The following is a 12,687-nucleotide window of genomic DNA, read 5'->3' on the forward strand; positions in this document are numbered from 1 at the left end:
GTGAGTGGTCCAGGCTGTATCCTGTCTCCATTGAGTCACCAGAATTACACTCGCAATACAGGGTGGCCTCTGGCCGTCTCATGCAATTGTGCCAACCTGGGTCCCCAGGGCCCCGGGCATCAGAGGAAAGAATATTGGGGTCTATCAGAGGAAAGAGAGAATTTTGGCATTTCAAAATGCCTAAAGAAGTTGAAGTATCACTAGTGATAAAACTGGAAACCACCAAAGAAATGGAAAAGTATCTTCACCATCAGCTGGAAATATATCAGCCTGGCGTTAAATCAGCTGCTTATCTCCCACTCCCTAAAGGGAGTTTATGTTGGACTAACTGAAAATAGGAAAATAAGCAATGAATTCATACCTGCAGATGGTAAGGAATGTAAGATATGTTTAAATGCGGAGCTCATAAAGGTAAAAAGTAATAAAAGTGGTCCTTTGCAATGAAAAAAGAGAGCTACTTCCCTGCTACCCTATTGACCTCTTCAGTATGACTAAACTAGGCTGCTTTCAGAATGGGGACATTTCTTATGGCCGTCAGACACTGGGAGAAGAAATGATTCATTCATTCATACTAGTGAGCAGAAAACGGTTATTTTTCTGGAAAGGAATTCAAACTGACTTTTATCCATTTTAACTCAAAAACTTTCAAGTCCACTGGATGAAACCCAAATTCCTTAGTCTTTTTGGGTGGGGGGCAAGGTTCTTTTTTTTAAGCTTTTTGACTGCTATTGTAAATGGAATTCTTAGTCTTTTTAAATTCTGCTTTTTTGTTTTCGTTTTCTCTCCTCCTATTCCACCCAATTTTCTATAACTCCTATGCCCCAGTCTACTGGGTCTCCTTACCAAACTAGGACCATATTTTTTTTTTTTTAGCATCCACTCATTCATTCAACACACATTCACCAAAGGCTTGTTATGGATCAGGTATTATGCTAGGTGCTGGAGACACAGCGACAGATATGGTCTTCACCACGACGGAGGAAAGAACTAGTAAGTGCAGATCCCAGGAAGGCCAGGTTGCTGGAGATGTCCTTAACAAAAGCATGAGACTGGCATGTGTGCGAAGGAGGATGACTTCCTAAAGAAGTGGCATTTAAACTGAGATCTGTGGGATCTTAAGGAATTAGCCAGGTCAAGAGGAGAAAGAGCTCTAAGCTTAGTGCTGCCATGGTCTGACCATCTGCAAAGGCCCTGAATAGGGAGGAGTCAGGAAACCAACAAAGTGTGCTCGCTCACGCCTGTCTTTGCTCCTGGGCCTCCTGCCCTGCAATCTCTACTTATCAAAAACCTTTACAAAGGTTAAAATCCTATCTCTTCTTGATCATCATTACCAAAAAGCATCTAACCCTCAACTAAACTAAAAGATTTATTTTTTTAACATTTATATAACACTAATCTATTCCTGTTTTGTGTGGAAGCTATTAATATTCTAGTCCCTCAGTTACATTGCAAATCTTTGATGAGCAGAAATACTTACAATCCTAGTAAAACTCTGGGTACATAGTAGGAACTCAAATAATTGTTGGACTGAATTGTTGTTGTTGCTATTGTTATTTGAGTCAGGGTCTCACTCTGTTGTGCAATCTGGAGTGCAGTGGCACAATCACAGCTCACCACAGTCTCAGCTTCTTGGATACAAGTGATCCTCCTGCCTCACCCTCCCCAGTAGATGGTTTATAGGCACATGCCACCACACCTGGCTAATTTTTGTTTTTATTTTTTGTAGACACAAAGTCTTGCTATGCTGCCTAAGCTGGTCTCAAACTCCTGAGCTCAAGCAATCCTCCTGCCTCGGCCTCCCAAAGTGCTGGGTTTACAGGCATGAGTCACCATGCCTGGTCTGAATTATTTTCTTTACATTTCTCATCATTATAATAATAATTTCTTATCCCTAACCCTAAACTTAGTTGACACTTAGAAACTTCTATGAATGAAAGTGAAAGAATGAACAGTATTTAAAAGTTCAGAGAAGAGTGATGATTGTCAAAAACTGTGAAGGGTCTGAGATCTTACCCAATTTGCAAGCTATCAAGTTAGCCTGCCATGGTTGCATGGATGCTGGTGAAAGACGAGACTTCTTGACTAGAAACAAAGTATGCAATTACTGATGCTGCAGCAAACAGCATGAGTATCAGCATAGTTTTGTCAGTTCTTCTTTGTCCCAAACCCCATGGGGTGATGCAGATGAAGCCAGGCAGAAGTCTGAGGATGTACAGTGGACTACATTACAGAAGGGAACCCTGAGCTAGGGGAGTCCAAATATTTTATAATAGGCAGTAGGCGTAAGGACTTTTGCTCCAGGGGACACTATATTTACTAAGGTTGCTCATTACACAAACTAAATTAAGGCCAGGCATGGTGGGTCACACCTGTAATCTAAGCACTTTGGGAGGCCAAGACAGGATTGCTTGAGCCCAGAAGTTCAAGACCAGCCTAGGCAACATAGCAAGACCTCATCTGTACAAAAAAAAAAAAATCAAAAAAGTTATCTGAGCATGGGGGCACATGCTTGTAGACCCAGCTACTTGGGAGGCTGAGGCAGAAGGATCACCTGAGCCCAGGAGGTCAAGGATGTGATAAGCCGTGATCATGCCACTCCACTCCAGCTTGGGCAGCAGAGTGAGACCCTCACTTTAAAAAGAAAAATTTAAAAGAATCCATAACAAAATGCAGAGAAGATCTCTGTTTGCAAGGCATATAGAAACATGAGAAACTCATGGAGAACTGTCTCCCAACATTTAGTAAACGGGCATTATTATCGTTTTTATGGGGTGCTTATATGTGCCAGGTCCTGTATTAAGTATTTTATATGCATTATCTCTTTTATTCCTCTCAACAAATGTGTGAGAAAATATTAATAAATGTGTGGAAAATATTTTTAATTTAATTTTTAATTAAGAACTTCAGTGCCAGACAAGGTGGCTCATGCCTATAATCTCAGCAACTCTGGAGGCCCAGGTGGGAGGATCACTTGAGGCCAGGAATTCTAGACCAGCCTAGGTAACATAGCGAGATCCTGTCTCTACAAAAAATTTAAAAATAAAAAATCAGCCAGGCATGGTGGCACGCACCTGTAATCCCAGCTACTTGGGAGGGTGAGGTAGGAAGATCACCTAAGCCCAAGAGTGGGAGGCTGCAGGGAGCTATGATGGCACACTGCACTCCAGCCTGGGCAACAGGGTGAAACCACCACTAAAATAATTAATTAATTAATTTTGAAATGTAAGACTTTCAGCATACAAATAATACCAGCAATGATGGAGAAACTGAAAATACACAGGAGCATCAGGGAGGTCCCAGACAGAAGCTGTATCTATTAGCTGAATGCCATCTGGACGCTCACTTCATCTGCTATCTCTTCTCTCCCCCATACCTCTCTGGCTCATTTGCTAAATTATGACTGCATACACCCCGCTAGCTCCTGAGCTCACTTGCTATATTCCAGCCAGCCTTAGAAGATGATTAAGAATCCCTGCCAACTCTACAAAAGAGAACGTGATTGGCCCAGCTCTGGTCAGGTGAATAATCAACACTGTGTACGTGTGCTGAGGAGAGAATTTTGAAGTAATATAAATAATAACTAACATGTATTAATATATAAAGAGGTCCACATTTCTCATAATCATTACTTAATTTACGCTATGTAAAATATTGTGGTACCACTTACTGGTCTGTATCTTCCACTAGCTTGTGTTCCTCCAGAAAATGGTTCATGCCACTTAACAGAATTATAACCATATATATATATATATCATATATATAATAATATCATATATATATAAAATCATATATATATTATTATAATTCTGTTAAGTGGCATGAATATATATATATATATATGAATTTTCCTGTCTCTAAGATTTTTTAAAAGTACTAAATGCTTGCACAATATTCCAGCTGAGCCATTTCTGAAAATTACAGAGTCACTTTTATATAGATTATTTCCAGTTTTTCACTACTGTAAATAACATTGCAATAGTCATCTTTAAAAAAAATCTTAACTATAGATGTGATTATTTTCTTATTATGGCTTCTTAAAATTGAAATTCTGGCTATTCACTGTTTAGGGTTTCATATATATTATTTGCTTTCCAAATATGTTGTACTAATTACACTTCTGCCAGGAGTGTGACATACCTTCCTAATTGCATATTCGTTAGCATCGAGAATTATCATTTAAAAAAAATCTTTGATAGGTAAAAATGGTATATCCTCATGCTTTGTTTTTTTTAACTGCCAAGAGTAAACTTTAATTTTTTTTTTTTAACAGCAAATTTATATTTCCTGACCATAAGCAGTCAGTTAAAGCCCTTGCTGGCAGGGATCAAGTTTTGTCCTTTAAATGTGCTTCAGTGCTTAGAATTGTGTTTGTTATGTAGTTGACTCTTACAAAGCTTTGAATACATATAGATAGGAAACCTAGCAGTAGCTGTTTAAATCCCTATGTGAATAATTGCCACTAAAACCTAACAACTGTGCACAATTTTAGGATTCTCATTTGAAGACCACAATCACGTGCACTATTACTTTCAGCATTTTACCATGTGGAGCAAAGTCTGGAGTAACTGAGACCTGAAAGGGATTAATAATGAAAATTAGACCCACCCCAGAAACTGAGGAATTCAGCTTCCCTGAAGAGGGAATAAACCTACTAAAATAGTTGGTTCTCCCGTGCACCAGAGGGTAAAACATCAGGACACGAAGCAGCGTGAATGAGCTGCTCGCTGGACTACATTTCCCAGAAGGTTTCGTCGGCCTCGGCACTCGACCAGAATGCTCAGCGGCCAAGAACTTCAAGTCCCAGATTGCTGTGCGGCAGAATAGGACCCTGTCTCCCAAGGACCGAAGCGCATAATGGTCACTGGATATTGGAGCGGAGCGTGCCGTCGGACTGCACCTCACTGCCAGAAAACAGGCACCGGAAGGTTTTCCGACAAGATCCCGCTTTCTTAGGGCGGTAGAGGCATTCCCAGGTCGGGAAGGGGCGGTGGGAGAAGTGGCGCAGCTCTGAACTATGCTAGTGAACCGTGGGTCCATCTGCGAAGAGGCCCAGCCTCGCGGGACCGCGGGTGGAGCCTGCGCCGTGGAGGTCGTCGTGTAACAGACCGGAAACTACATTTCCCAGCATTCTTGAGGCACCAGAACTACCTTGCCCGAAAGCCTGAGCGAGAGTTAGCCCGTCGTCCGCTTCGTCCCGCCTACCGGAAAACAGGACATGAGTCGCCGCTGGGTATGGCGGCTGTTTGGCTTCCGAGGCAGTGGGAACTCCTGGGTTTCAAGCCCCCGCGGGCATTTCTCGCCGGCCCTGCGCAGAGGTGAGGCAAGGAAGGCATCGTGTTACTGATGCCCGAGTGCTCTAGGGAGACGACTCCCGTGGGTCGTGTGTGCTCGGGCGAACGCGAGACGAGTGTGCCACGCCCTCCATCCCGGCCCACGTCTGTCACGGCGACACCGCTGCCGGCTGCCGTGACTTGCCCAGCTCACCCAAGGGTCGGGGATTGGGGAAAGGTCCGCCTTTCTCTGATGAGAGCGAACCTCGAATGCCTAGGCTTCTCGCCTGGCTTTTTTGAATCTTTATTTTCCTTTTTCCTATGACATAAGTGCAGTAATCTCTTGGACTTGTCAGGAGCAAACAATCTGTGATCGGGGGTGTCCTGATTTCTTTGTGTCCCGTTCAGATTTAGGCCGTGTTATGCTGGTGCTGACCTCGAGCCCGCGTTTTTGGTAGACAGGGTCATACATTTCAGGTCTGCTTTATTCTCGCCGTAATTCTCAGTATTTTGCAATCATATAGTAGCCACTGAAAAAAAAATTTAATGCTGAAACCTACAAGTTTTGAGCCAGTTGGCACCTCTGTGTGTCCCGAAGAACATCTGAGCTTATTCTGGGAAACGTTTCCAGGGTTAGGTTTTTTGGGGGGTCTTTTTCCCAACTATTAAATTCTTTACGGCAAGTGACACCTTATATCAACTGTAGCATTCTCTCTTCACCTTCTTGAGTCTTCAGTATCAGGTAAACTGAGTTTAGTACCCAAATACATCTTCCACCTACACACTGTATTGTGCTATTTTGCTCATTGTTTCATTGTATTTACACCAGTTTTGACTGCAGCTGTTGGTCCTCCATCTGTAAGATTGCTGTTTAACTGCCAGCGTTGTTCACAAGGTCTGTGGTTATATATTTGGGTGTTTAGCATACATATACATTATGATGGGCTTTACAAAAAGGAGGCAGTATTTGTTAATTCTAGGAAATCATCCAATTCTCATCTTTGTTGTCTTTTACAGATATGCTTTGTTTACATATTCAAATGAAAACAAAATTAAACATTTTTACAGAATGAACTTTGAAAACACATCACCATAAGTAAAGGTTAATATCCTAACATAATTGAGTTATCCCACTTAATTCTAAGTGTCTTGGAGAAACTTTAAGTCTCCTTTTACAGCTAATATGATTGTCCCTCCTCACTAAATGGATATTGAATGTTTACTGTGTATAATTAGTTTAAACTTGCCTAATTATGTGACTAGTCAAGGAATTTGGAAACTTTGACCTCGGACTGATGGAAGGACCTTAGTTATCTAGTCGAATACCCTTTTTAGAAGTAAATAAGCAGAGGCATAGGAAGGTGGTGTAATTATCTACATTTTTTTTATGCCCAGTGGTGCTGGATTCCTAGTTCATTACCACTTTCCAACTTAGCAGGACATCAGAAACACTGGAGTTGCTTTTTAAAATAGAGATTCTCAGGCCATATCCCAGAACTATTACTGAATCTGTTTCCACCGGTAGAGGCCAGGGATCTCTGTGTTAGATCATTATGTAATGTATTATTCCTGGTAACTCTGATGCAATGTTAATAGACCATCATGTAAGTTAGCAGTAAATTATTGTAAAACTTGCAGCTTAGATGTAATGGGACACCATTTTACATGTTTTTTCAAAAGTAAAATCTGCCAGCTAAGAGGAGCTTGGTGTAAGATGGGCCAGAATTCCAGTCCACAACGTGTGACTTAATAGCTTTATTAAGCTGGTTGAGCCTTTAAACTTACTTTTAAGAAAGAAAAAAATAACAAGATTGGTATGAAAGAATCAAAAGAAGTAACAATGAAAGGGAAGGTTTGAGATTTTGTACAGATTTTATGTTATGGGAACTTACAAGTTAGGAACAACCCATTATTCCACCTTGAGCTAGAAAACACTGATTCTGGGCACTTTGTTTCCTCTACCTATTAATATGCCTTCAAAGACTTATTAATAAGGAGTGCTCATGTGTCAAACTGCCCATTACATGGTCAGAACAGGGATCATGACACCTCACTGTGTCTGGTGCATTTTCCAGTTACTTATTGCCTCCAAAGAGGAGTGAAATCCAAAGTCCTGCTAGGGAGGGCGTCAGCAGCTACCTCACAGGGCTGGGAAGACTAAGCAAAATATTGCATGAATATTTGAGCACATACAAGGAATAAATGTTGTATATATACTTCTGTATTCCTAGCTCTCATCAGCCTTATAGTAAATAGAGTAATAAAGGCAGCCTGTGCCTTGGTGAATTTGGCTCATTTCGTTCATCTTGTCTCAATAACCTCTTTAAAGTTGACTGTCGGTCTATCATCATCCAAATAATCGTTCTTGATCATTTATTCTCAAGGAGTGCCAGCTGTCTCCTCTATTCCCTTATGGATATATCTTGACACCAAACAATGTATTTTCATTGTACACATAATGCTGAGCACAGTGCCTTTCATTCAACAGATTTCTATGAAGCATTGGGAAATGTTAGGCTATGAGGACCAAGTGGTGAGCAAGAACAGATGTGGGCCGGGCTCGGTGGCTCAGCCTGTAATCCCAGCACTTTGGGAGGCGAGTGGATTGCCTGAGTCTGCAGGTTCGAGACCAGCCCAGGCAATTTGGTGAGACCTCGTCTCTATAATAAATAAAAAATTAGCTGGGCATGGTAGCGTGCACCTGTAGTTCTTGCAACTTGGAAGGCTGAGGTGGAAGGATCGCTGGCACCCAGCAGGTCGACGCTGGGTTGGCCGTGAGTGTGCTACTGCACTCCAGCTTGGGTGACAGATTGAGACTCCAACTAAAAAAACAAAAAACAGATGTGGTTCTGCTCTTAAGGACTTTATAGTCTAGTGTAGGGGTTAACAAACTTTCTGTGAAGAACCTGATAGTAAATATTTTAGGCTTCATGGGCCAGATGGTCAATCAAAATTATTCATTTTGCCACTGTGGTAGGAAAGTAGCTATTGATTAATCCATAAATGAATGAGCTGTGTTCCACTAAAGCTGTTTAGTTTTATTTTAATAAAACAATTTAGAAAAAAAAGCGGTGGTAGTCTGTGTACTATTGTTGGCTGAGCTCTGGTCTTTTGGGGAAGTTAAATGGTTAACAGTCACAAAATGTGTTAATTGTGCTTTCTTTCTTTGCAAAAGAATGCTATATAGTACTCTGAAAGACTATTTAACAAGAGAGACATAACCTAAAGAAATTTGGTAAAGGAATTTGAACAGGCATTCCAGAAGAAACATTCAGATAGAACTCTGAAGGATCAATATGAGCAGACAGAGAAAAGGAGAGCTTTCTTAACTGGGGCTGGGCAAAGGCAAATGGCATGTTTGTAGAATTAAAATCAAGGAGCCTTGAAAGCAGAGGGCCAGAGAGCATAGTAGGACATGAGACTAGAGCTGCACACTATAAAGATTTGTTGACAAGGTTAGGGTATTTGGTCTCTGTCCCAGATTTAGTAGGAAGCTGCTCTTTGTGTTCAAAATGTTTGTTGACTGAAGTCAGAGGAACTGTACTAATCTGCCTAGCTGTAAGACCATAAGATCTCAAAGTACAGACAGTTCCCAACTTAGGTTGGTTTGACTTAAAACTTTTTGATGGTACAAAAACAGTTATGTATTCGGTAGACACTGTGCTTGAGATTTTGAATTTTGATCTTTCCCAGGCTAGTGATAGGCAGTATAATACTCTTGTAATGCTGGGCAGCAGCAGCAAACCACAGCTTCCAGTCCCGGGTCACAAACAACCAATACTCTACAGAAGGGGTCGCCAACCCCTGGGCAGCGAACCAGTACTGGTCCGTGGCCTTTAGGAACCATGCCAGCAGGAGGTGAGTGGCATGTAAGTGAAGCTCCACCTTCAGTCAGATCAGTGGTAGCATTAGCTTCTCATAGGAGCCTGAGGATGCCCCCTCCTCCACATTCTGTGGAAAAACTGTCTTCCACGAAACTAGTCCCTGATGCCAAAAAGTGGTCAGGGACCACTGCTCTACAGGTTTCCAGCATTTTGGGGATATTGGGTTTTGGGTCTTTGCATCTGGTGTGTGCCTATCTGGCCTATCTAAAATGCCTATCTGGTGTGTGCATGAGATATTCAACGCTTTATTATAAAACAGGCTTTGTTAGGTGATTTTGCCCAACTGTAGACTGTGTTCTGAGGACTAAAGATAGCATAGGTTAAACTGAAGTTCAGTAAGTTAGATGTATTAAATGCATTTGCTTTTTTTGAGTCATCTATTGTCAGCCAGGCTAGAGTGCAAAGGCACAATCATGGCTCACCATAGCCTCCATCTCCTGGGCTCAGACAGTCCTCCCGCTTCAGCCTCTGAAGTAGCTAGGACTATAGGCACGCACCACCATGCCTAGCTACTTTTTGTGATTTTCTGTAGAGAAGAGGTTTTGCTATGTTGCCCAGGCTAGTCTCGAACTCCTGGGCTCAAGTGAACCTCTCACTTTGGCCTCCCAAGTGCTGGGATTACTAGCATGAGCCACTGTGCGTAGCCATTTAAATGCATTTTTCACTTAACAATATTTTCAATTTCCAATGGGCTTATCAGGACATAACCCTCTCATAAGTTGAGGAGTATTTGAACTTAACTCTAAGCCTCCATTTTCCTCATCTATAAAATGAGAATTTTAACAACTGAGGAATAGGTGGGTAAACAGTAAAACCTTACATAAACCTTATTTCTTTTTCTATAACTTCTAATCAGAGAGGTAACTAAGAGTGCCAAATCATTACTCCTAATACAATTGTTCTGAAACTACTATTGAAATCTTTTTCCTTTTTCTCTCCTACCTTACCTCTGACATTGACATACAAAGGCGTATTTCTTAACCCTTCTAGATGGCATTCAAGTCAGAAGGATTGCTGACCACTGCTAATATATATGTATTTTTAAAAAATTGTTCCACCTTTACAGCAGCTACCTCTTGTGTCTTTGGTTAAACAGAATTATTTGGAGTACTTTATCTCTTTTATCATTTGAATTTAGAGTTGATGCCTGGATTATTATTTTTTTTAATAGCATCTGTTTCCTGCCGGCTAGTCTATAAAGTTGAGAACATGTTTGGTTTTGCATTTATCCCCTGTGCCTGGCACAGGTTCTGCCACTCAATAAGTCGTTGTTGGCTAGAAAGATATATAGGAGGGAATCCCATTTGTCACATGCAATACTAGCAGGAAAGTAATGCCTAAAGTTACAGCTATGCATTTTACATAACGAGATATTTTAAGTGGCTTAGGGTAAATAAGAGAGAGCATGGGATGATGGAAAGAACATGAGATTTGGAGTCAGAAGATCCTAAGTGTGAATCCTGATTCTGTCATTGGCTCTGTGACTTTAGGCAAAATCCCTTTACTGTTCCTAGGCTTGGGCTTTTTTTTTTAAATATAAAAATGTGATTAATGTCATTTTGCCTTTGTAGTACATAAAATATCTGGTAGAGTACCTTGTGTTTAATTAGTAGTTATACTAATTAGCAGTTATTTTACTTAATAAATACTAATAAAGAAGTTGTATGTGACAGAGTTCTTCACAGCAAATATAAAATTCATCAGCAATATAGAAAAGGAGTGTACTGTGTCTAGTTTAAAACTTGGAAATTTATTGAAACAGGACAAAAGAGTTATTACAAAAAGAAATTTTTCCTAGGGCTTTTATGTTGATACTAGTAAATACGCAAGAATTTAAAATCAAATTCACTGATTGATCCAACCTTAAAGCAGTGTGACCCAACTACGTGCCGAAGCACTATTCTAGGTGCTAAAGGAATGAAAAACACAGTCAAGACATCATGGAGCTTATTCTTGTTCAGAGACACAAGCAGCAAACAAGATAATTTCAGATCAGATTAGAGCCAAGAACTAAGCAGGTAATAAACTGCAGATATATTAGTGAGTGGGAGTATGGAAATCTACTTTACTACTAAGAAGAGTTGAGCTGTTTCTGTTCTTCAGTGATTAGAATTGAGGCATTGATAGCCAAAGCATTTGATGTATGTTACATTAACTATTTTAGACCAGCATTTAGCAAAACATTTCTGAATAGTAAAAGAAAGTACAGAAACATTTACTGAATGTTTGCTATGTACAGAATAATATCAGAGACTGTTTAGATAAGACAGAGTCTCAGAGGAGCCAGTTGACTTGTGTAAGATTACAAAACTAATCCAGAAGAGTTGGAACGATATTATAAATGGATGGGGAAAATGCTTTGTAAGCTAATGTGATACTTCAATCAGTTACTATAAGAGAAAAAAAAAAAAAGACATTATCTTCTCTTTTCAGACTTCTTCACCACCACTGCCAAGAAGGGATATGATAGGAGGCCAGTGGACATAACTCCTTTAGAACAAAGGAAATTAACTTTTGATACCCATGCATTGGTTCAGGACTTGGAAACTCATGGTGAGAAACATATTACCTCTTAAAAGAAGGAAATTAATAGCACCCATATAATACATTGCCTAGTCAAGACAGTATCACTATTATGAACAATCGAGTATTTAAATAGAAGCATCATCCATACAATTAGTTATTTTACAGTCATTAAACATGGTGTTGCTTGAAAAATATTTACTGACATGAGGAATACTCAATGTTAGCTGAAAAGAGCATTATATGAAATTATATGTGCAGAATGATTCCAATTAAGTAGAAAAGAAACAAACCAGAGTTTCTAAGCTGATTCTAAAATCCATGTGGAAGTGCGAATGTTTAAGGATAATTAAAAGAATTAAAGAATAAGCACAAAAAAATGCCTGGTATCAGTTGATTAATAGAACATAATGGTATTCAGAGACATAGACATGTAAATTTAGCATGTGATGAAGGCATTACAAATCAGGGAAAGGAAGGACTATTTAATGAGCTATAATAAATGGCCAGCCATTGGAAAAACATAAATTCCCTTACTGAAAACCAAACTTCAGATAGATGAAAAGCTAAATGTAAAAGAAAGATAAGCAGTTTTATTTTTTAAAACAAGGCAAAAGATATAAACAAGCAGCACAGAGAAAAATATAGCTAAAAAATATATTGCAGTGCTTAACCTCACTACCAACCAAGGAAATGCACATTTAACTACAAATTAAAATAACAATGCAAATTGTTGGCATACCATTTTATGCCAATTTTACTCAAAAAAGCTTGTAGTATTCAATGTTGATATAGATGTGGGGAGATAGAATGGGAGTTAAAATTGCAGTGCTTTAAGAGATTAATTTAGCATTATCTGTTAGATTTTTAATTGTAACCATTTTTTAAAAAGAGTATAACAATTTGAATGTTGAGTTATCCTTGCTATCTATGCTGATAAGAATGTACACTTTTTAGCCGGGCTCGGTGGCTCAGCCTGTAATCCCGCGCCTTTGGAAGGCTGAGGTGAG

General features: G+C 39.9%; 1 protein-coding gene across 1 annotated transcript in view; it reads left to right on the forward strand.

Moving 5' to 3' along the window:
- The first annotated feature begins 4,855 nt into the window (after positions 1–4,855).
- The window catches only part of CCDC90B (coiled-coil domain containing 90B), a 19,988-nt gene continuing 12,156 nt past the window's right edge, over positions 4,856–12,687 (forward strand). Inside the window, 2 exon segments of the mRNA XM_008066739.2 lie at positions 4,856–5,315; positions 11,588–11,707. Of these exon segments, the coding sequence (XP_008064930.1) occupies positions 5,216–5,315; positions 11,588–11,707 (220 nt within the window). The 5' untranslated portion in view covers positions 4,856–5,215.

This window comes from Carlito syrichta, unplaced genomic scaffold (assembly GCF_000164805.1).
Source record: "Carlito syrichta isolate Samal-C Ts95f unplaced genomic scaffold, Tarsius_syrichta-2.0.1 Scaffold309093, whole genome shotgun sequence".
NCBI classification, from domain to species: Eukaryota; Metazoa; Chordata; class Mammalia; order Primates; family Tarsiidae; genus Carlito; species Carlito syrichta.